The 21,708-nt window shown below is 43.1% G+C and overlaps 1 protein-coding gene across 1 annotated transcript; it reads left to right on the top strand.

The window, feature by feature from the left end:
• Positions 1-351: 351 nt before the first annotated feature.
• SCARB2 (scavenger receptor class B member 2) lies at positions 352-21,056 on the top strand. Its single transcript, XM_420593.8, has 12 exons — positions 352-538; positions 6,602-6,759; positions 9,948-10,095; positions 11,444-11,632; positions 12,377-12,468; positions 13,206-13,325; positions 14,263-14,441; positions 14,993-15,111; positions 16,471-16,544; positions 17,918-17,969; positions 18,610-18,768; positions 20,484-21,056. The coding sequence occupies exons 1-12, from the start codon at positions 422-424 to the stop codon at positions 20,520-20,522; spliced, it is 1,446 nt and encodes a 481-aa protein (XP_420593.1). The 5' UTR covers positions 352-421; the 3' UTR covers positions 20,523-21,056.
• Positions 21,057-21,708: the final 652 nt, after the last annotated feature.

Consider the following 21,708-nt stretch of genomic DNA (forward strand, 5'->3'; position numbering starts at 1 on the left):
AATTATGGTAGAATCTGATCCCTACGAAGCTTAATTCGCTCTAGAGGCTGTTTCTGTTCCCTACAAGTTTTCCTCTAAAGAACAGCTATTCTTCCACTTGTTTCACAGCAAACCCTTGACACATGCCTGCTGCATCAGGAGGCGCCCACAACAGGCAGGAAGATTTCAGCACGAACCAACAACCGGGCCGCGCAAGGCCCCGCCGAAACAGGAAGACGGCCCCCGCCCGCAGCGCAGCTGCCCCCGCCACCGAGACTCTCCCTCCGTCCCTCCCTCGGTGCCCGGCGGGGCGGGTGGCTCCGTTGTCGCAGCTCCCGGCCCCGCGGCGGGCGTGGCGAGGCGGCCGCCCGCCCCTTACGCCGTGCCCGGAGCCTGGCGGCGGCCGCGCTGACGGTGGTGTTGTGTCTTATCGTCGGCAGCCATGAGGTCGCTGTGTCTCGTCACCGTGGGGGTCCTGGCTCTGACGCTGCTCATCGCCAGCATCTCCTTGTTGGTGGCGCATGTCTTCCAGACGGTGGTGGACCTGCAGGTGAAGCAGGTGAGAGCTCGGCCGCAGTCCCTCCCGATGGGTTGATCCCCTCTGAAAATAACCCTGGGAGCAGAGGGAGATGGTGGAGTAGTACCGTACAATTCCTTCGTGCTCCGGTGCGGTCGGGGGAGGGCCATGCACCTCTCGGCAGCGTAACGCCTGGTCCTGCACGGCCGGGGCGGGGCTCGGGCTGGGCTGCATGAAATCAGACAATATGAGTAAAAATAAGCGCTCTGAGACAGCTTTACAGGCTGTGAGGCATGTGCTGTGATCTGGGGGAGGGGAGGGTGCTGCTGCAACACACGACGGGGCAGGAGGGAGCACCTGAAGCACCCCTCCTGCCTCCTCCTTTGCCATCTCCATCATACATTTCTGACAGCTTTCGCTCTGCTGCTCCATTTATTGCAGCCTCTGGAGCACGAGGGCTGCATACTGCACTCTGAGGACACCTGTCTTGGCATCCTTATGAGTGCAGAGGACATTCATGTTCCTCCTCAGCTTTTGTTCCTCCCTGATGGTCATATTGGTCATAAATCCAAATGCTGGCCATTTGGATTTCTGTCGTGGTCAACTGAATTAGTGCTAGAAACTCCCCTACTTATCATGGAAAGCACTCCTCAGTAGCTATTTTCCCTTAAAGTATGTGTGAAGCATATAAATTAACTAATCTTCATAGTCTGAAGAATGTAATGTCTGTATTACTCAGAGAAACCAAGAGCGCTACCACAAGATGTGACCAGAGCTATTGTCTGGTTGGTGACAGAAATCTGCTGTCCTAACCCATGTGCTGTTCTTTTCCTCAAGGCATTGACAGCAGCCATTTCCTCACTGAGAAGCTATAATGTCTTAAGTTAATTTGATTTAGTGAGTGCTTAAAACAAGTTACGATACTTCCAGGTGTATCTGTAAAGTCTGGGGGATAGCCAACAGGAGGCCACCATAGGGCGTGCTGCGGTGCGGGCTGTCGGTGTGTAAGCTGCTCTTCAGGAGCTACTCCTGCAGCATTTGCTGGCAGTTGAGTGTAGCATGGGTTGTTCTGAAGTCATTCCATAGTCAGCTCATAGGCATTCTGAAAGGCAGAAATGAACTGCTGTGAATGTTGATATATGCAAAGTTTTGTGCAAACCAAGCCATTCTGTCATCCTCTGCATCACAGCAGAAGTTGTAGTTTCAAATATTTCATGCACTTAACACAAGAGCAGGGGGGTGAAAAAAAAACAACAAAGGTTTGGTGGGATAGCGTAGGACTGTCAGGAATTAGTTGTGATCCTCCTTATGCGTATTACCTCTTAGCTGCACACTCCTTACCCTTAGTGGTTGATTATATAAGAGTAAGTTGGTAGTCGCTCACCAGAGCTTTGGGTAATGCAGGAAACAGTTCCTAGAGCTCAGTCTTTTCCTACTTAGTGCTCTGCAGCTCATGCCAGTGCATCTGGGTTGCAAAGGATCAAGCATCCTGCTCCCCACACAAGCCAGTGACACCCTCCTGACCTTCTGCAGGAGCCACGCATACAAATTGTAGAAGAACAGCTTTCAGCCCCAAAGCAGTGTGCTTCCTGATGACTCTGCTGATTCTGCTGCTTTCCACGTGTTCTTTATCCCACATGTTTTTCTCGTTTGTGTGTGGCCTAGCAAGTTGCTGTCTCTTGTGTAAGCATGTCTACAGCTTAGAAAATCTTGTATGAATACACAAATCTCAATTTGCCTTTGAAATGCAGCAAGACAAGAGCTTTCTGAGTTCTCTCATTGCTCTGAAGTCCAGGGCAATGGACATGAAATGCCATCTCAGCACTGATGTGTTTCATGCTGGCCCCTCTTACCCTCCACACCCACCTGCCTTTGGAAGAACTGCAGAAGGGAAGGAAGTTGTCTTTTCCACAGGTAGTCCATGCTCTGTTGAGGGATTTCTAGCAGTTCTGCAACAACACTGACTTACAGTGAAGTAAGCTTAAATGTAAGACTGCATTTTGGACTGTCTGAAGCACCTGTGTATCCAAACTCACAATCTATGAAGCAGTGATAAGTTGGCTTGCAGTAGGGAATTTGTGTGCCACATCCTTCCAGCCAAAGACAGGGAACACAAAGTCTGCTCCTGGAGACAGTGGTAGTACAGGAAGGACAAGGGAATCAGTAAGACATCAGACTTCATATTCCCTGGAAAGTCAGCAGACACTTGTGTAATGACGAGGACAGTGGGAACACCTTTCTCAGAAAGCATTCTAATTTATTTTCTTACTTGTCAGTCTTAGTGTTTTTTTTGTGAACTAGAGTGCTGTGCCAGATCAGATGTCCATCTTGTCCCATACCTGTGAATTGTTGGGGCAGCACCTGAAACTCATCAAATAAGGGGAAAAAAAAAAAAAAACCTGTAATGAAAGAGAATAAAATAGTTGCCCACAAGCGAAAGGCCTGCCTAGCTGCAAGCAGTGTTTGCCTTATGATACATATTTGTTACACGATTATGGATTTTACTGCCTTAATTGTTCAGTTTATAAACACAACAACCCTTGAGCTATGTACCTAATGCAAAACTTGGGCAATCAGTCCTTGTGTCTTTACCTCAAGTGTTCTGTTTATGCCACATATCTTATGCTGATAATTTTAGAAAATGCTTAGTCTTATAACCCCTTGAAATTTCAATGGGCTTTCGTTGCCAGCAGTCTCTAGAGCTGGATTATTAGGAGTATTTAAGACCCAGAGGTCAAGGCAGATATTTTATCCCTTGACTTATTTTATCTATTGATCATTTTAAGGTTTTGTTTAATGTGAAATACTCTCAGCACTGCTTAGTCTGGAGTTGAGTTGCTCCTTTTGAACAGACAGTTCTAAAAACAGAGGGTCAGAGAAATCTGCTTATGTTGGTCTGAATGTTTACCCTACTGCTTCTCTTAAAAAGTTGTGATTACATTCTGTCACAGATGGATGTATTGTCCTGGAATTAGAACATTTTGCCATTCCAGGCAAACTCAACTATCACCAAACTATTCTCAACTATCACTAGCAGTATATATTACATTTGGGAGGAGAAGCTCATTTTATATTTCTTCTTTGTGATGTGAGGCCAAGGCAAGGAAACATCAGCAAATGGACTGTCACAGTAAATACAGCCAGTGGGACAGGTGTTTTTGTTGTTTGAAATTAATGTGGACTGGGAAACAAGAAGCAGTGCTGCACAGCTAAGTGAGGACGCAAGATCATATAGTACACTGCTTTTAGGTAGTGGTCTTGCAGAAGGTGTATCATACATCTCTGTGAGACAGAGATGTCTCTGTGAGACTCTCAGAGTCATAGGCCTCCCTGGGCTATTGTCTGCAGGACCAGAGTCTGACCTGAGGGTCCTGAATGCTTTGTACTTCTTGCATGTATCAACAGGTAGGGATCGAGTCTCTGGCAGTACAGCAACAGTAACTACAGGTGAGGCTGTATCTTTTAGGTATCTTTAGATTAAAGAGCAGTCATGTAATCCAGTATTTTGCTGCCTGCCTATCCTGGTAGTGACCACAACCTCTGTCAGAAAAAAAAACAACAACACAATCCCACACATGTAACAGCAGAGGCTGCTCTGCTGTGAATCATTCAGCGGAACTAAACTCAGCTGGGAGCATGGACATGTTTTGTTCAAATAATATCAGCTTATAATTTTTCTCCTAGGTCTGGGCTATGTAAAATTGTGAGGCAGATCCAAATATTCCTGGTAACGTTTGGTGAAAAACAGAAGAAAAGAGCACATTCTATTTTATTATTTGAGAATTACATGGGATTATATCCAACTCCTGCTCAGAAGTTTGTGAACCTGGATTTACACTGCTGCTGTCACTGTGCAGAGCTAAAATTAGTCCCTGTCATTTCTGTGGGAGTTCCAAGCAGCGTTACGCAGATCCAGCAAATAAATCGCAGTATGACAGTGTTTCACTGCCCTTTTGCTCTGTAGTCCATCTCCCAGGGGATCACTTAAAATTCCAAATCTGAGGAACATGAAATGAATTAATATGACCGGGGTGCACTTTTTAAAATAGTTGAACATTTAGACTGAGTAATCTCTCATCTTAGTTGCCTCATGGGAGAGCAATTTGAGTGGTAAATAGGTGCTCTGATAATGCTTACTACTTCTTGTGGAATAGCACGGATTCCCAGAGTTAAGGTCAAGACAGGTAAGAGTAGTCTGATACAAATATCAGCGCCACATTAATACTCAGTTGTATTTCATGCACGTGGGAAATGTGAGTTGTGTACGACTTAGAAAGGGGGCCAACATCAGTAGGGTGCTACACCTCTACCTCTCAAATAAATAACCGACCGTGAATATGGAGAAAAAATATAGTGGTCATCTCTAGATTCATTAAATATGATGCTGTGTCATTCCCAGCCCTTTCTGGCAGTGTCATGGAAACAGTATGCCTGATTTAATGAGAATTTCTATTCCTGATCCTACAAACCAACTTCAGGAAGGCTCTGTCTGAATACAGGCCTGAGCCACATTGGCACAGATTGCAAAACAGATGAAGAGCATTGGATTGTGTAGGAAACAGTGGATATGAGGTGCTGATAGTTCCAAAGAAATGCACAAAGCACGTGAAACACGGCTCGTGTTTTTTGTGACGTTCATAGAAGATGTGGTTTGAAATCCTCAGAGGAAAGCAGTCTGCATCTGCAGAATACTACCGGCTGGATGGGCTTACTTTGCTATTCAGGAGTACTGCTGCCATTCCAAGCTCCTGCCAATATGTGTTTTTTTAAAAACAGTCTTGTCTTTTTCTAATCATACAAAATTAAAAGCTACATGCTGAGAAAACAGCTCCTTTGGTGGGAAAACCAGGAATGAATCCTGAGGCAACTGTGGCTGGTAAAAGTTAAGACCTCATAGATGGTAACCAAGAAATGGCAGCTGTCCAGTCTGCCCTGATTCTGAGGTTGTGCTTAACAATATTTGACTTGTTTTCTCAGAAGAATAAAAAGAGCAAGTGTTGATGAGACCCATTTAATTGCAAATTATTTCCCTTCCTTCTTTCGCCTACTGGTGATAAGCTTTTCAAAAATAGAATTTTATTTCACATATTCCTGAAAATTCCATTCTGCAAGCCATGTTTTTCTTTACTGCAACTTTGGCGGCAGCAGTGTTAAAATATAGGAAAAGCCTTGATTTTTTGGTGTTGTTGGTGATGCTTTTATGGTTGTGGTGAATTCTATGTGAAACGGAATGGTAATAAAATATGGGGTTGAGACCTATGTTATATATTCTTAATGCAGCTGCATACAGCTACAGCTGTGCCGTTCCTTCTGGCAAATGGAGTGTAGGAATTACTGATACATTATGTGAGAGCTTCTGTAATAAAACAACTATTTGTAGCTCTTATTTTGTAGCCCTATGTTTTGCTGAATACAGAATACACGATTAGTCTGGTGATGCGCACCTTCTCATTGCTGTAATTAAAGGCAGAAGGCAAAGAACGTTTGCCCTATTCAGAGTCCTCAGAAAGGCGTGTATCTCACTCTGCTTAAATGAAAGAAATTTCTGTCATTTGCAGCTTTTTCTCCCTGGCCACTGAGAAACAAAGTCCAATTGCTTTGGAGACAGAATTTCACAGCTGTACTGGAATCTGACATTCTTAGGCAAACAAATCATAAACACAAGGAAGCTGAGCTTCTTTTCTGGCCTTTTTCCTCCTAAGATGTCTCTTTTATAACTTCTTGGCCTCACGCAATTGAGTTCCACTTCTTTTATCCGTAATGTGGGCTTGTTTTGTGGTGTTTTATGTTTTTGCTCATGCAGGGAGTGCAAGAGGATCACTGTGTAGTAGCTGATAAGTTTTCATTCTGAAAATGTCAGGCAGGACTGTTTGTAGGAAGAAGCAAATCAATAATTCCAACAAAGTATGCCCTAGGCTGCAAGTATAGTTGTGGTAGTTGTATGTCTGTGATTTGGTGATATGCTTCAAAGCAAAGCACGAAGTATCTGTAGAGTTGGGATCTCCAATCCTGTTGTCTTTTTTCTGAGGGCACAGAATTTCTCTTTCCCATGACTGTCATTCAGCATCTACCATTAATGGCTTATTTGTCTTTCTCTTGTTTCAGGGAACAGTATTAAAAAATGGCACAGAAACCTTTGAAGCTTGGGAAGATCCTCCTCCACCAGTCTACATGCAGTTTTACTTTTTTAATGTGACAAATCCACTAGAAGTGCTTCAAGGTGCTACTCCTCTTGTAGAGGAAAAAGGGCCATATACCTACCGGTAGGACCATTTTTCTGTGTTCGTATTTCACTAAACCTGCTGTGTGTAAAGAGGCAAAAAAGTGGGATCCAGAATGTTTGGGATCCCATTCTAGGAAGAAACCTAGCTGTTAATGAGTGCTTGAAAATCTATTCAGCAGATAATATATTCGTTCATCACTACCTGGATGGTACACCTAGGCTGACACATCAACAATCTGCAAGCAGTTTCAGATTCAGCCAGCATCTCCTCAGATTTTGTGCAAGATTTTGCTTTTGCACTGCTGTTCTTCAGGTGGATGCAGAGGAAGCTCTCTGCATCATGGCCAACTGTACTGTGAGAGAGAGACGCTAATTGGTTGAGATGTATGCCAAGAGGAGCGTTGCGTAAAGATGTGATTCATGTGTTCACTCAAACTTAGTTCCTAGCTGGAATTGCACAATTCATATCAGTAAAAATGTGGGCAGAAAACCAGTTACAGAGTGGAACTACAGGGATTTCCCTCAGCCAGCCTTCACCTACTTAGATTCAGATACATCTACAATTTTTACAGACAGCGGGATTCAATAAGGCCATGTGTAGTGTTGGAGCTTATCCATCCTCCTGGCCTCTCTTTCTGCATGATATGGCTCCACACTGAGCAGTCTGACTCTTTTGGACATGGAGAGGTTTCAGTCTGCTTTACAAGTAAGTTTTCGCTTAGAGCTTCATATTCCTCCTCTGCACACAGTAATGTACACCAGGAGCAGTCCTGTGGCAGTAGACGTTATGGCCTTTCAACTTAGAGAGGTATGAGAACCATGTCAAAAATGTAGATTTCTTGTTGTTAGTCTCACTGTCACACATTGATTCAGACATTTTTCTCTCAGGCTGCCTAATTCCCTGCAATATGTCTTCCCCTTCTGTTCCTTTCCTCCTATAGCTCAGCTTTGCGTTACTTCCTTCCATTTCCCATCTCCTCCTTTTCATTACTGTGTTTGTTTAGTCTTGGCAAAGTAGTTCTGCTACTTTGGCAGAATATCTCTATTAGATAAACTGGTAGAGCTGGAGAAAAAAACTAGAGAGCTATTGACTTGTGGCTTGTTGGGGAAGCTTTCCCATGCAGCACACACCACAGGCTGGGAGCAGGCTGGGGCAGGTGATCCCTGCCTTATTCATTGCTGTCCAAGGAATGCAGGCTGCGCATTCCAGCTTCTGGTTTCTTTGGTTTGCCCAATTTTGACATGTCTAAACAAAATTCAACTGCACTGTGCACCATCGCATGGAAGAAACAGGAGAGTTAAAAACTGAAGTGCTCTTTCCCAGCAGATTCTTTCTTTTATCCTTGCTTAACTTCGGTTGTTAACTGAACCATACTGCTGGCAGTGAGTGGGGAAGGAGGAGATATGATGGAGGGGCGGGAGCAGGAAGGGGTGTTGCAGACATACTGTGTGCTAGAGCCAGAGAGTAAATGCTAGGTTTGTCTCACAGGCCCAGTGTAGCAAGGTAATCAAGAGCCATTTAGGTTTAGCATGTGGCAGAACATCTAAAATGTTCTAAAAAGAGGTGCATGGCTCAGTTGTTTTATAAAATTGGGTAGTAGGGAGAAAGGCTGGAAGTGAACCACCCCAAACAGGCCGGGGAAAAAATCTGGAGTGGCAGAGAAGGAGGGTGAGATGGCTTAAATAGTCTCATCCTGGATGGTTAAGTTTGAAACAGTTAATAGTTTTGATCAACATAGATTGTAAACCCAGCTGGTGCAAAAGTAGATTCTCAAACAAAAATGTAGTCACGCTTGTCTTTTTATATCCCGTAAGTTGGATTTACAATAAATAAAAGAATTCATTCTAAGTGGAAGCTGCTTATCTGCCCAAGCTTGCCAAGTCCTGAAGATCAGCTGAATATTTTCTGCTCATGCACATATTAACAGATTGTCGTCTTTAACATCTGTGGTGCTCTTACCTGTGTCCCTAGTCAGAGAGTATTATTTTCCTTTGTGGACTTTTTAGAGTTGGAGAGGCTTCTCAGGTTAACTCTGGCCTGGCTTGGATAAGACATTTCACAGATGTCCATTCCCACCCCTTCAGTTCAAGCCCTAGGATATAGGATAGGTTAATGTAGAAGAGGATTTTGCCTAATCAAGCTGGAAATGTACCCATTGCCATTAAGCTGCATTAAAGGTCTGATGCAGCCAGGAGTGGAGTTAGGATCTGCAATGAATGAAAAACATTGTAACACAGAGTCTTGCAGGATAATTCACCTTTGCATCTTTGGACTTAATGTAAAAATCAACGAACTCTTATGTGAATGTATACTTACGAAATACAGTCCATTTCAATTCAGACATATGCCAGAAGGATAATGCCGTGAGAATACAACCTGCCACTTCTGCTTTCTGATTGCTGAAGGTAGATATGTACCTCATTTTGAACCTAAGCCAGCCAGTTCTATAGAATTGTGTTTCTTGTTTGCAAAATGCTATTGTTCATGGACTAAATTATGGTTATGACATGTGCTTCACGGCAGTTAAGATCTGACTTCCTTACTAGACCATCAGGTAGCATTTGATGTTTCTTCCAATGGGACTTGTTTGTCAGCAATCCTAAGTTTTATGTTGCTTTTCTGAGTGCTTAGACAGCACCAGAAGCATCTCTGAGGATATGAACAGTTCAGGGCAAAAATTCAATTTGATTTCTGTTACATCCAGGATGGCTACCTCAGAATTAAAGGAAAAGAGCTACAATGAGTGCAAAGTATATGGATGCTAGCAGAAACATTCTGGTAGGTTCTTTGGTCCATGAGGTGAAGCCTGTGTCTTGTTCTGCCTGCAGCAAAAAGGCTAAAGTCTCATTTCCAATCTGCATCAAGGGCAGTCCCATATATAGTGCCTCCAAACCCTATACTGTTTGAAATTTTCCCTTTCCATTGCAGTTTTTTTCAAGACAAGGCAAAAATAACACAATTATTGCGTGGGGTGGCATTTTTGGAAGCACTCCGAGGGAGAATTCAGCTCCTGTTGTCACAGAGGGGAGTTGTGCTGCTGACAGCAGTAGCAAAAACAAACCAAATCCTAACGAACTGCAGATCATAGAATCATTAAGGTTGGAAAGCACCACTGAGATCGTGTAGTCCTTCACGTTCTTAGAGCAGTACAATAGCCACAAGTTGATTGCAGTTAGTATTAATTGTACATATTTAACTTGTTTACAGAACAAACTCTTGTTTTTCAGAGAATACAGGCCGAGAGTGCATGTTCAGTTTTTGGATAATGGCACCAAAGTATCTGCTCTGAATCCAAAGACGTATGTATTTGAACCTGAGAAGTCAGTTGGAAACCCTGAAGTGGATTTGATTAGAACCATCAATGTTCCTGCAGTGGTGAGTTGTCGTCCATTTCTGCTTGGGAGTCAGCGTAACTCATGTTATACCTAACAGCTTGTTGCTGCATACTGCCTCTCCCTTTGTGGTAGATAAAGGTGACTGAAGAACTAGAGAGGCAGTTTATATCAAGACAGATGCTGCATTCCTTCCTCACCAAACACCTCCGTAGCATGAGTTTTTCACTCCTCGTCTGAGAGCTGACACTTTGGAGATGAGCAGAAATCAGACTTGTTGGCTTTTCATGACTAAACAAAATTAAGGAGTTACTGAAATCAAATACATAGGAGGAACTCTGACATTTGAATGTGGGTTTTTCTTGTTGTTGTTTAATCAAAATTAAAAAAATTATACAAGAGGGATTTCAGATGCCAGTGAATGAAAAGGTACTACCAGCTACCATTAGGATAGGCAGTCGCACTCTGTTTTAGCTGAGACTACAGAAACAGACCAGTATTTTTTGATCTCACACAGGGACGGGCAGCTCAAGAACAAGCAGATACATAGCAGTTATACCTTGCAAGGAAAAGTAGACGGTACAGAAAAACTTGTTGGTTGTGTAACGAAGCCTTTACTCCTTATGCTCGTTTATACCCTGTAATTGAAATCAATTATTCATTCATTTTTCCCTAGCATTTCTAAAAATGTCTGTTTTGATTTTATGGATGAATACATAAATGCTCTGTATGTGGTATTCGATAGAATGCAGCTTACTGAAATTTGCCAACAATACAGTCTGTATTTACAGTTCTTCACAGGCATTTGAGTGTTAGTATTCTCTTGTTCAAATTTTGGACTGAGATATACTGTAACAGGTAGTTCTAGAAGAACTACAGTTTGGTTCATGCAAGGAGTACTCTTTCCTTTTTTAGATACATATTGTTAAATCACTTTTCCAGCTACAAAATAAAGAACTTTTGGTGTTTCTATTTTGGAGATTGCCTATCTTTACAGCCTTTGTTTTTCAAAATGTAAACCATAACTTCCCCAGGCTGAAATCCAGAGCACATCTCCAGTGGTAATAAAGCTGCGAAATTCATGCTGTTTAGAAAGTGGCGTTGCTGGTTTCACTTAGAATCCATTCTGAACACTACACAATGGGCTGGCACGAAACCAAACTGGGTGTGTGCCTGTGCCTGGCTGAAGGGGAACCTGCAGGAGCGTTTCCCTGTCAGGAATAGCTGAAGAACCTGTTAGCCTGCATGTTACTTGCCACAAGTGGAAATAATGAAACTGAAAATATAAGTGAAACGTGTGCAGTGCTGATATGTGTTTGTTTGCATGCAGCTATTATTATTTATCCAACAATAAATCTGACTGTTTATCCCTGATTCTAATCCCCTGGTAGACTGCAATGGAGTGGACCAGGGCAACTTCTCTTCAGTTTGCCACGGAGGTGCTATTGCTCCTATACCAAGAATCCCTGTTTACAGTTCGCACAGTGCATGAATTACTGTGGGGCTACAAAGACAAACTCCTGTCAACCATTCATGTTTTGCATCCTGAAATCGATCCAGTGTTTGGCTTCTTTAATAAGGTAACTACTGTACAAGACTTCCTGATGCTTTAAATTGGGAGTGATGTCATTGCTAGTGTTGGGACTGTCATTGCCAGCCAGGTCGCTCCCGAACTGAGGTCATGGAGACTGAGGCTGCAGAGGTAGCAAAAGGATGTTTCCTCTTCAGTTTGGTTGAATCTAGGCTCTTAACCTGTGGCCCAGCTTCAAGTGTTTTATCTCTTCCCTTTGTCAAATATGCATAAGTTTTCCGAGAGTGGATATGAACAACTCTGTTGTTGATTGTGCTCACTTTAATAATGTGGTCTTATTGGCACTAGCTGTGAATGAAAGAAAATTTCCTGAAAGATTTCCTTAGTAGTAGTTAGTTGAGACTGTATGTTGTCTCTGAGCTATAGCCATTACTGGCTTCCTCAGTGTCTCTGACTGCAAATCAGCTTGGGCTTGTTTCTCAGAGATTATCTACAGTACTCAGTTTGTTTTCTGTGGGTTTATTTTGCTAGTGGCAAATTTCAAAGGGAAAGAAGAGCTAACTTAATGTTAGATCCCCTTCATCTAGGAGGAACGAGAATTTAGCACAGCCACTGCCACCTCATTTTATATACAAGGTGAAGTTTGATGATTTGCACACACTCCGAGGGAGTCCATCGCTCCCAGAGTGAAACTGAAGTGATGACAGCTCAGACTCCTAGCCCTCTGATATACTTACTGGCCAAGTGTTAACAAGGGGAGTAGAGTAATAAAAACTCACCTGTGTGTTTGCAGATGAATGGAACTGATGATGGCGAATATGTTTTCCTAAGTGGAGAAATGAACTACCTTAACTTCTCAAGAATTGTGGAATGGAAAGGAAAAGAGTAAGTTTTTCAGGCCTCTGTTAAAATTTGCCACTTTTCATACTTCTGATGAACAAAAATGTTCATCTTTATGTTCTTTACAAAAAAAAAAAAAAAAGTTATTTTATTCTGAGGATGATGGTGGTACTTAGCAGCTCTAGCTTCAGATCGTGCCTCCAGTATTTTAGTATGGGTCATATAATTATGAAAAGACATCCCTGCCCTTAGAGGGCAGACTGCTGTGAATGCTCACTTCTGAGTCCCTGTGTGCCCTGTGGCAGAGGTGGCCCCCTCTCCACACTCTCCTCTGGGACAACCCTGCCTGCCCTGTGGGGCTCAAGTACCAAAGCAGCAGGCTGTGGCACAGACTTCCTGCATCTGTTTCCAGACAGCACCGTTCTTACTGCTCTGTGCCCAGAGCCTGGGCTGAGACAGCTGATGTATCTGTATCTGACACTTACTCAAAGGACAGCAAGCATTACACAGAAGCGAAAGAACCATCTAAAGCGCCTCTCTCCCACTAAATAAAACATTTCTCAGCAATTGCATATATGGGAGAAACTCTTGCAGATGGATTCTTACTTGTTTGGCACCAGTTTAAAAATGAGATAAATGCAATTTAAACCCTATTTTTGTTGGTAGAGGAAATAGAACTTAACGCTATAGAGGTCTGATACTCCTTTGCTCACAGCATACACTGGCCTGACTACCAGTCAAAGGTCTTTTAAACCTTATTCTCTTTGCTTCGTTTTCTTCAGGTCATTGAACTGGTGGACAACAAAGACTTGTAACATGATCAATGGAACGGATGGGACATCTTTTCATCCACTGATTAGCAAAGATGAGAACATTTATATATTTTCTTCTGATTTCTGCAGGTAAGGAAAGGGAAATGGACACTGACTTCACAGCAGAGCATTTGTGTCCATTCCTGTTGAGGTTTCATATTAGGCTGATATTTTTCTGTCCATCATTTTATTTAACAGTATTAATGTTCAGTATTCATTTGTGCTATGAAGGATGAGAGGATTAAACCAGAGACACCCCAGTATGCATCAAGTTAAAGATGTGTTGTTTCTAAAGAAAGATAAAGTGAAAATCAAAAAGATGTCTGAAAAGAGGCTGGACTGCCTGGCAGGGCTTGTAATGAGAGGAACGGGATTTATATGAACCTTGCCTGAAGCTTCTTTCCTTAGAAAATCTTCCTGTGTCTCTGCTTTTTAGAGAACACAGACAACCTTCTTCAGAGATCCATGGTTTGAAACAGTGCTACTTAAAATGCAACAATATGCAGGAAAGCATGGTTTTTCCTTCCTGATATGCCACCTGCAAGTCTCCTCCCTTCCAAGTTTTCCTGTCTGTGGGCAACAAAAATGATCTGAAGTTCTCTAAATCAGTGCAGATGTATATTATGATAAATCTAGGGCTTGACAAATTTGTGCCTTCCCTCTGTCCTTGCCCCACTTTGTCCCCCCTCAATAACATGTACCGGCACTGCTTTGCACAACACACAGTAGCATCATGGGGACCAGAATAAACCCCCCCAGAATGCTGAAGGCAATCATCACTGTCCATGGAACAGCACAATTTGCGCATTATTGTCCATTTTTTGCAGCAGCAGAGTGATGAGATATGTACGTGTCAATCAAAAACCTATTACACTGAATGCAGAAGATTGTTGGAATGGGCTTAAGCTAAACTATTGGCTTACTATAAACTTAAATAGATTCACAGGCATCAACAGAGACATTTGCAGCAGGTAATTAGCATGTGCTCAAGACTAACAAATCTTGGTCTGTCTTTTCTTCCTTGCAGATCTCTTTATCTGGTGTATGACAGCTCAGGAAGTGTTGCAGGCGTCCCAACCTACCGCTTTGTGCCCTCCCCTATGGTGTTTGCCAACACCACTGTTAACCCAGACAATGCTGGATTCTGTGTACCACCAGGAAACTGCCCTGGTGCTGGTGTCCTCAATGTCAGCATCTGCAAGCAAGGTATATTACCAGGCAGTGGAAATAGATTGGAGGGACATTAGTGGAAGCTCCTTTCTGTCTGAAATATATGAGGACAATTTGGTGAGGCCTGTAGAAATACGTCTACACTCAGTGAAGTCAGTCACCAACAGGTGGTTGGTTGGCTTGGTGTTAAACTGCTGTAGTGAAGACGTGATCTAAGGGGATGTCCCTGTGAGATGCCATAAGCTCCAGCAATGATCTAAATCAGAGAAATCAAAAGTACCAGTATCCGCACTGAATAGCTTGGGTATTTATAGTCTTCTCTAATGCAGGTAGCTGTCATTTCTGCCTAGGTGAATGTAAGTAATGCAATATACAAGCATACAACCTTGAGACATGAAGCTGTGCTGATGCTGAACATGGAAAATTTTGGATTGTTCAGAGGTCGGGGAGTCAGAGTGTAAACTCTGTAGCCCCGGAGTGGACTTGCCATTCTGTGAATGCACAGTGCAAAAAGTTTTGGTGTCCTTAAAGGCTTCTTCAAATCTTTTCTTTCTTAAATAGTGGTTTTCTGTGTTTTTACATTCCAGGTGCTCCCATATTTCTGTCAGCTCCACATTTTTACCAAGCAGATCAAAAGTTTGTAAGTGACATAGAGGGCATGCACCCAACAAAGGAATACCATGAGACATTTGTGGATATCAATCCTGTAAGTACAGCCTTTTTTTAGAGGGTTATACAGACAAATCCAGGTTCATAGGCTTAGGTCACTTTCTTGCATGATATGTATCAATGTAGTCCCCATTGATCACAGTGAAGCTTCACTAGCTTCTGTGGAGCTATCCATATTTACTTATATAGAACAAATTTTGCTGGATATCAAGAGTTAAAATGCTTTTCCTGTCATACCTGTGCAGTTAGAGATGCCATCAGACTCGCACTGATGAGATGAAGGGGTTAAAATATTTCTGAGAGGTAGATGAGGCTTTTTCTCCTCAGCTTACTTTCAACCCACTGGGGTTTTGTCCTGTCTGCATTTTCCCCAAGTTGAAGCTAGGTATGTGGACTAAGAGAGCAGATAGGTATACTCAGTGGATGTAGAACTCAACTTAGGTAGCATGGAGCCATGGAAGTTTTGATACACAACCACAGTCAATTTGTCTTTCATGGTAGTTTGCAGAGTTTTTGGTAATCTCACCATGAGATGTCAGAAATAAAGGGAGCTTTCAACTCATGATCTGTAGTTTTACGCTGTTCTCTAGATCCACACATTTGAAGGTAGATCAAGAGAGAGAGGAAAACCATGGCCTGCCTAGTTTACAGAAGGAAAATAGCATGACTCATCAAGCTATTATGTTTAGCACGAGCAGGAAGAAATTGCATAGTTTCTTTCAAAGGCTCATGGTCTAGTGCATGTGTTTCTTGGCATCTGGTTTGGTGCCAAGCTCTTCCTGTTAGCCAACTCCTATTTCCCCTTTAGAAGTATGAGGGTAAAAGGAGTTATGTGCCTCCTCCTTTCCACCCACCACCACAGACTAAATTTGTCTGCTTGAACAGGGAAAATATTTCTGCGCCTCCAATTGGAACCCTTATTCGTGGTGGCAATACTCTGAGAAATGTTTTGTGCTCGTCATCTCTGGGGCCATATACTCCTATTCACTGAGGTCTTCAAAAAGAAAGGTTTCTCTTTTGCCTGAGGGTCCTTGTATTCAGAGACCAGAACAAGCAGCATTAGTTGTTAGCTTTTTCCAAAACTACACCTAGATCTGAAAGATGGGGGATTCCTCTGTAGCTTAAGTGTGGGTTTGCACACCATGATGGCACACTTATTTCTGTTGTGGCCTCTTTAATATCTATGTAATTCAGAGGCAGACTGAAGTCTGGGCATATATATAATACAAAAATGTCTTCCTTTGGTGAATGGAGATAAATAATAACTCCAAGGGAGCCTTGTACCGCCCTGGCAAATCCATACCAGTGTAACTATTAGGTTGTATTCTCCTGATTCCTATTATTTCACATTTATATTATTATTATTTTAAATTCACTTCTTTATTTTATTCCCCAGCTGACAGGGCTTGTCCTGCAAGCAGCCAAGCGGATGCAGATCAATATTCATGTCAGAAAATTACCTGAGTTCTTGTAAGTGTTCTCTGCTGCTTGGTGGATATCTCAGATCTGATTTGATACTCAGAATGAGTTTGTCTGCCGTATTCAGATGGAATATTGGCTGGAGACAGAACGTTTAGGAGAGAAATCCAGTCAAATCTTAATTGCAAATGGGAGTATCCTCCTCACTCTCAGCCCAAGAGGCTATCGGAGTTCTTTCTGCAGAGTAAAGACAGTACTCAAGAAAAGCAAGTTGCTGGAGACAAGTTACACACAATCCTTGCAGTGGCATCCATAATATCACACTGACCCTCCCAAGAAAGGGTCTGCCACAGCAAAAGGAAGGTAGAACTTGGGGCTTTGCTGCTCACTGCAGTGAGTATGCCATCCTACTCTTCACTGCTTTTAGGAGGCAAAAATACTGCAGTTGGTGTCACTTCTCAGCAGTGATCATGTGAAAACCAAATGAGAGGACATGACCCCTTCAAAGCAGAAGATCAAGTGGTGCATCTCAGAACACCACTCATGAGGGAGGGCTTGTTTGATCAAGCAGAGAGAAAGACCTTGCCTGTGGCTACATTGGTGTGATAAAGGATAGAAACCTGTATTGACGTAGGTAGTCAATACAATCCTGCATAAGGGAGTACACGTGTGAGTAAAATAGTTCCTCTTCTTTGTTCCAACTGAATTCTGCAGGGCTTTCTTGCTGTCTCAGTTTGAGGGAGTTGTCCAGAAACTGCAGCTAAAGTTGTGTAGAAATGTCAGTCCCTTTACCTTGTGTCCTTCTGACTTGTTGATTTCATTGTTGCCTATGAGATATAATAGCTATTCTTGCTCCTCAGCTTCTGAGCTGATGCTTATTGGCATGCTTTTGCTATGTATTATAACTGAAAAATAAGTGTTTTAATCAGCCCAGTCCTCTTAGGATGCTTGATGTTTTTTCAGACTAACACCACCTTGTTTTCTGGTGCCCAGGAGCTGTCACATTAACACAACTTAGGAGTAAGCTGTGTGCCACGCTTTCTTTTTTTTCTTCTTTGTGAATGTTGTGTGACAGACAGTTGTTTCTGTGTTTTACAAATATGAGTAACCTTCAGCCTCAGCTTAGCTTAGTGTCCCTGCTGACTGACACCTCTGTCGTTCAGTTAGTTATCAACGAGCCTCTTAGGGATCCCTTGTTTTCTCTCCTCGCCATATCCCAAAACAGAAATTATTTAGCTTCTCAGAGATTGACGTTGTTCTAATCCAGGGGGAAAGTGAAAACCAACATTGAAAAGCAACAGCCCAGTGTTTCTTTAGGGACATCTTCCTTGTTCATAGCTCTGTTATAATCTGTCTCCAGAACCCTCAAGTTGAAAGAATGGAAAAGCATAATTTCTTACTGTTGTTTTTCTTTTTTAACGCAGTGAAACGGGCAACATCCGAACACTAATTTTCCCAGTGATGTATATAAATGAGGTAAATAATTTCCTTAGTTCTTTGCAGCATTGTGAGATGTTTATGCTTGCAGAACTACTGTCTTTGAGCTAGCCATGAAAAAAATATGTAGTGATAAGTAGGAAGTTGTTGTTGCTTCCTATTGACATCATTCTGCTGCTTGTTGACCACGCTGCATTAAGTTTAGGTTTGGAAAATCTGTGTTGGGTAGTCTTTTTAATTGTGAAGATATTGACTATAAGGTAGAGGGCTGCTCAGGTGAAGAGGCAGAGTGTGTGCAGAATCACATCTTTGTTTCTGGGGACTTCTGCAAATGCAGTAGTAGTACAGGCTGTGCTGTAGTTGGATCACTGAATTCATTGGGTTCAGGGAACGCTCTAGGAGAGTACGTTTGATGATACATGTAATTATTCCAGGCCAGTATTATTGCATTCCTAAACAGCATTCAAAGTCACTACTTCCTTTAGAAATGCAGGCCACATTTTCCCTCTGGCCTCAGAAGAAAAGCTGTGGATTCTCAGAGGGAAGGTACATTAAGCGAGGAATCAAAGGTTCAGAGTTGTGGGGGTGTTATTATCTTACCCCCCAAAAAGTAAAATGGCCTAATATGAAGAAGAACGGAAATACTTTTTTTCTCTCTCTCCATCTCTGTCTGCTCCAGAGTGTTCTGATTGATGAAGCATCTGCCAACAAACTCAAGCACGTCCTGCTGGAAGCCAGTGTTGTAACTGGAATCCCTTTTGTAATCATGGCAATAGGAATTGTTTTTGGGATTGTTTTTAGTGTGCTTGTGTGCAGGGCCCAGGGGGCAAGAGAAGAGGTAAGTAACATTTGAATTTGACTTCGTTTACTGTATGTTTGTCTGTGTTTGGTTTTCTTCCAATTGATTTTAGTTCTTCATTGTCTTTCTACACAGAAACAGTTTAATGTGTTGTTTTTGTTTAAAATGACCTTTCTAGGGAAGGGATGTTTTAATAGACTCAGAATAAACGCACCAAAACAAAGGAATGCCGCTAATATAAGAGACAATCGTGGTAAGGCAGGTAGTATTTTCTGTGCCCAATTTCCTTGCTGTTAGTAGTACAAAAAATAAAAACCAGCCTGTCTAGAGGACCCTGAAGGGTAAGATGCAGAAAGCCCACCGTATCTCATGAACAGATTTAGTCACAGGCAATCTGACAGTGTTCTCAGTAGAAATAACTGTCTTATGCCAGTTGATTATTTTTCAGAATCGTAGTGCAAATTTATAACTAAAGAATGGAAGAATTCTACAAACAACAGCATGCAAATAGTTCTGTCCAGATAATACTAGTTTGTACACGTATTTATGAAAAGTCCTGTTTCAAAATGTCGTGCTGGTGTTAAGGCCATTAGTTAACAACGTTGAAAGCCAAAATTTCACCCTAAGGTAAGGCAGAAGGGTCCACATGAGATAAACTATGGATTCTTTGGTTGAAGGAACAGACTGGGTACTCTAGTAGGCTGCTTTCTTCCTGTAGCTGTAGCTGCTGTGATCTTAGTGTGGTGTTGCTTGTATGATGCTGCCCAAGCATCTCCTTAGAGCCATGTAGAAAGGCACACAGAACCCCCAGAGCACACAGCTATGCTGTGTGTACACTTCTTGTAGCCTGTGGGACCCAGTGCTGGCTGGGGATGCGGAGGTGGTGGCAGCAGCTTGGCGGAGAGATGTGCAGCCTCCCTTCCTCAAGCAGCAGCTTTGAGGAGCTGATCTCTGGCTCTTTTGCTTCAGTCTTGTATGTCTCTGGGTACCCAGGAAGCATCGCACCACCAGGTGCTCTCAGGACCGTAGTTCAGGTTCCTTTTCATGAGAGCCGGGTCCTTTTTCCATTGGGCTTTTGAGCCTGCTGTGTCACAGGCAGACTCAGGTAGAAAATCAAAACCATCCCATTGCCTGAGGGCCCTGTCCGAAGTGTTCCTGCCCCTCGCTACGTGTATGGCTCCATACCAGCCCTCTTGGCTGTTCCTGAACATCGCTGCACAGTGAATAAAATGACAGACACCTACTTTTCACATTTTCTCTATATTGCTTTTGTTGCTTTTCCTGCGAACATAAAAATGATTCTGCCAATCAGAGCTATCTTTGTGGTGCAGGGTGACCGTGGTCTTCCGTCACATTGAAAGGTACTACAGGGACCCTGAGCAATCTCAGTTGTCCAGGCATGACGTCAGTAGGCTGAAATCCCGTGTCGCCTGGAGAAGGCAGCACCCTGTGTGGAGTGCATCCTGGCCCTTTTCCTCCACTCGCCCCGATCCCCTCGTGCCTCTGCACAGGCACAGGGAAATCTGGGACGTCTCTTTGCATCGTCCCGGTGCCGGTACCTGCCAAAGCTGCCATCCACCCTCCAGCACCTCCCCTGCACAGTGAGGGTTCCCTTAAGTAAATCTGCACTTAGAAGTAGGAGCCAAGAGCTTTTTCCTTTCCTCTCTGGAGTTTAAGAAATTCAGCTTCCCCACCGCAGAAGATCTGTGATGTGCCACGTTTAACTTTCCCGTGTTGCAACTTCTTTCTTTCAGAGCACTGAAGAAGAAAGGTCCCCGCTCATCAGGACATAGTAATAGATCTTCTTAAATACGTGAGCTTGGAGAATAAATCATTAGAGCTTACCTAATGTCAGCTACCACTACCCAGTGTTGTCCACTGTGGAGAAACAGTCGTGTCAAGTGTAACGTTCAAAGATGGAAGAGAATCTGCACTGTCGTCAGGGGAGGAGACTTTTCTTAGCAGCTAAGTTACAACTACAAAACTACATTTTAAAACTGCTCGAGATCCCGCTTTTTTCAGCCCTGCACTCTCTTGTACCTGCACTGACACTCAGAGACGATCATAACCACTTTACCGGTGAAAATAAAATGGCCTGATTCGTTACAGAAACGACGGGTAACATTTGCAAATGGCCTTAGGAGCGTGGGCTGCAAAGAACCCTTGTAGAGATGCAGCAGGTTCCTGCGTCACTCACACACCTGCCGGTTTCCCGTAGCCTCACTGTTGTGGTTTCTGTAAAGTACTGCGCTGCTTACTGCCGGTTTGCACTGACTGTTTGTTATTAAAGTCATCGGTCCTTCCACAGACCGGATCTGTACAACTAATCCAAAGCGCCGCGTCAAATTCATTAAGTATGTGTCGTTAGCAGGTAGAAAGAAGCCAACCGTTGGAAGTGCTTTTCCATTCCGATCTTGTAACTGTTCTAACTCTGCACGGGATCCCATTGCCTGGAGGGGAATATCTTTAAAGCTTGTGGGGTTCTTTTCCCTTCAACTTAAAAGGGAAAACAAAGCAAACGTGCGTGGTGATGGTGGATGGTGTTACGACGGTGGTGTGCTTTTTGTCACTGGTGCTATCACAGCTACCAGCGGTGTGCGTGTGGGTTCGTCAGTGACATTTGTTGTGTGGCATCAAATACACCTCCAGAGTGAGGTACGCGTGGGGCCTGGAAAAGCTGTAAGCACTTTTTCCTTGCCGAGTGACAGCTGGTTTTTATGGACAGTCACAGCAGTGGGATTTTTTCCTCTGATGGAGTATTCTAATTGAGATGCGTTTCCATTAGATCTAGACAATGAAACACGCTGTAAAATGTATCATTTTCTTCTAAATAGAGGTACTGTGGGGTTATTTTGTTTGTTTTTCTCCATCGGTTTGATTGGTCGGGTGTGTTTTTTGCCTTGCTGGTGCCTCGCTCAAGTTTTGTTCCAACTGGGTCGGCTGACGATGCTCGCCGTTACGACCACATTACTAAGCGTG

Source organism: Gallus gallus, chromosome 4 (genome assembly GCF_016699485.2).
Source record: "Gallus gallus isolate bGalGal1 chromosome 4, bGalGal1.mat.broiler.GRCg7b, whole genome shotgun sequence".
NCBI classification, from domain to species: domain Eukaryota; kingdom Metazoa; phylum Chordata; class Aves; order Galliformes; family Phasianidae; genus Gallus; species Gallus gallus.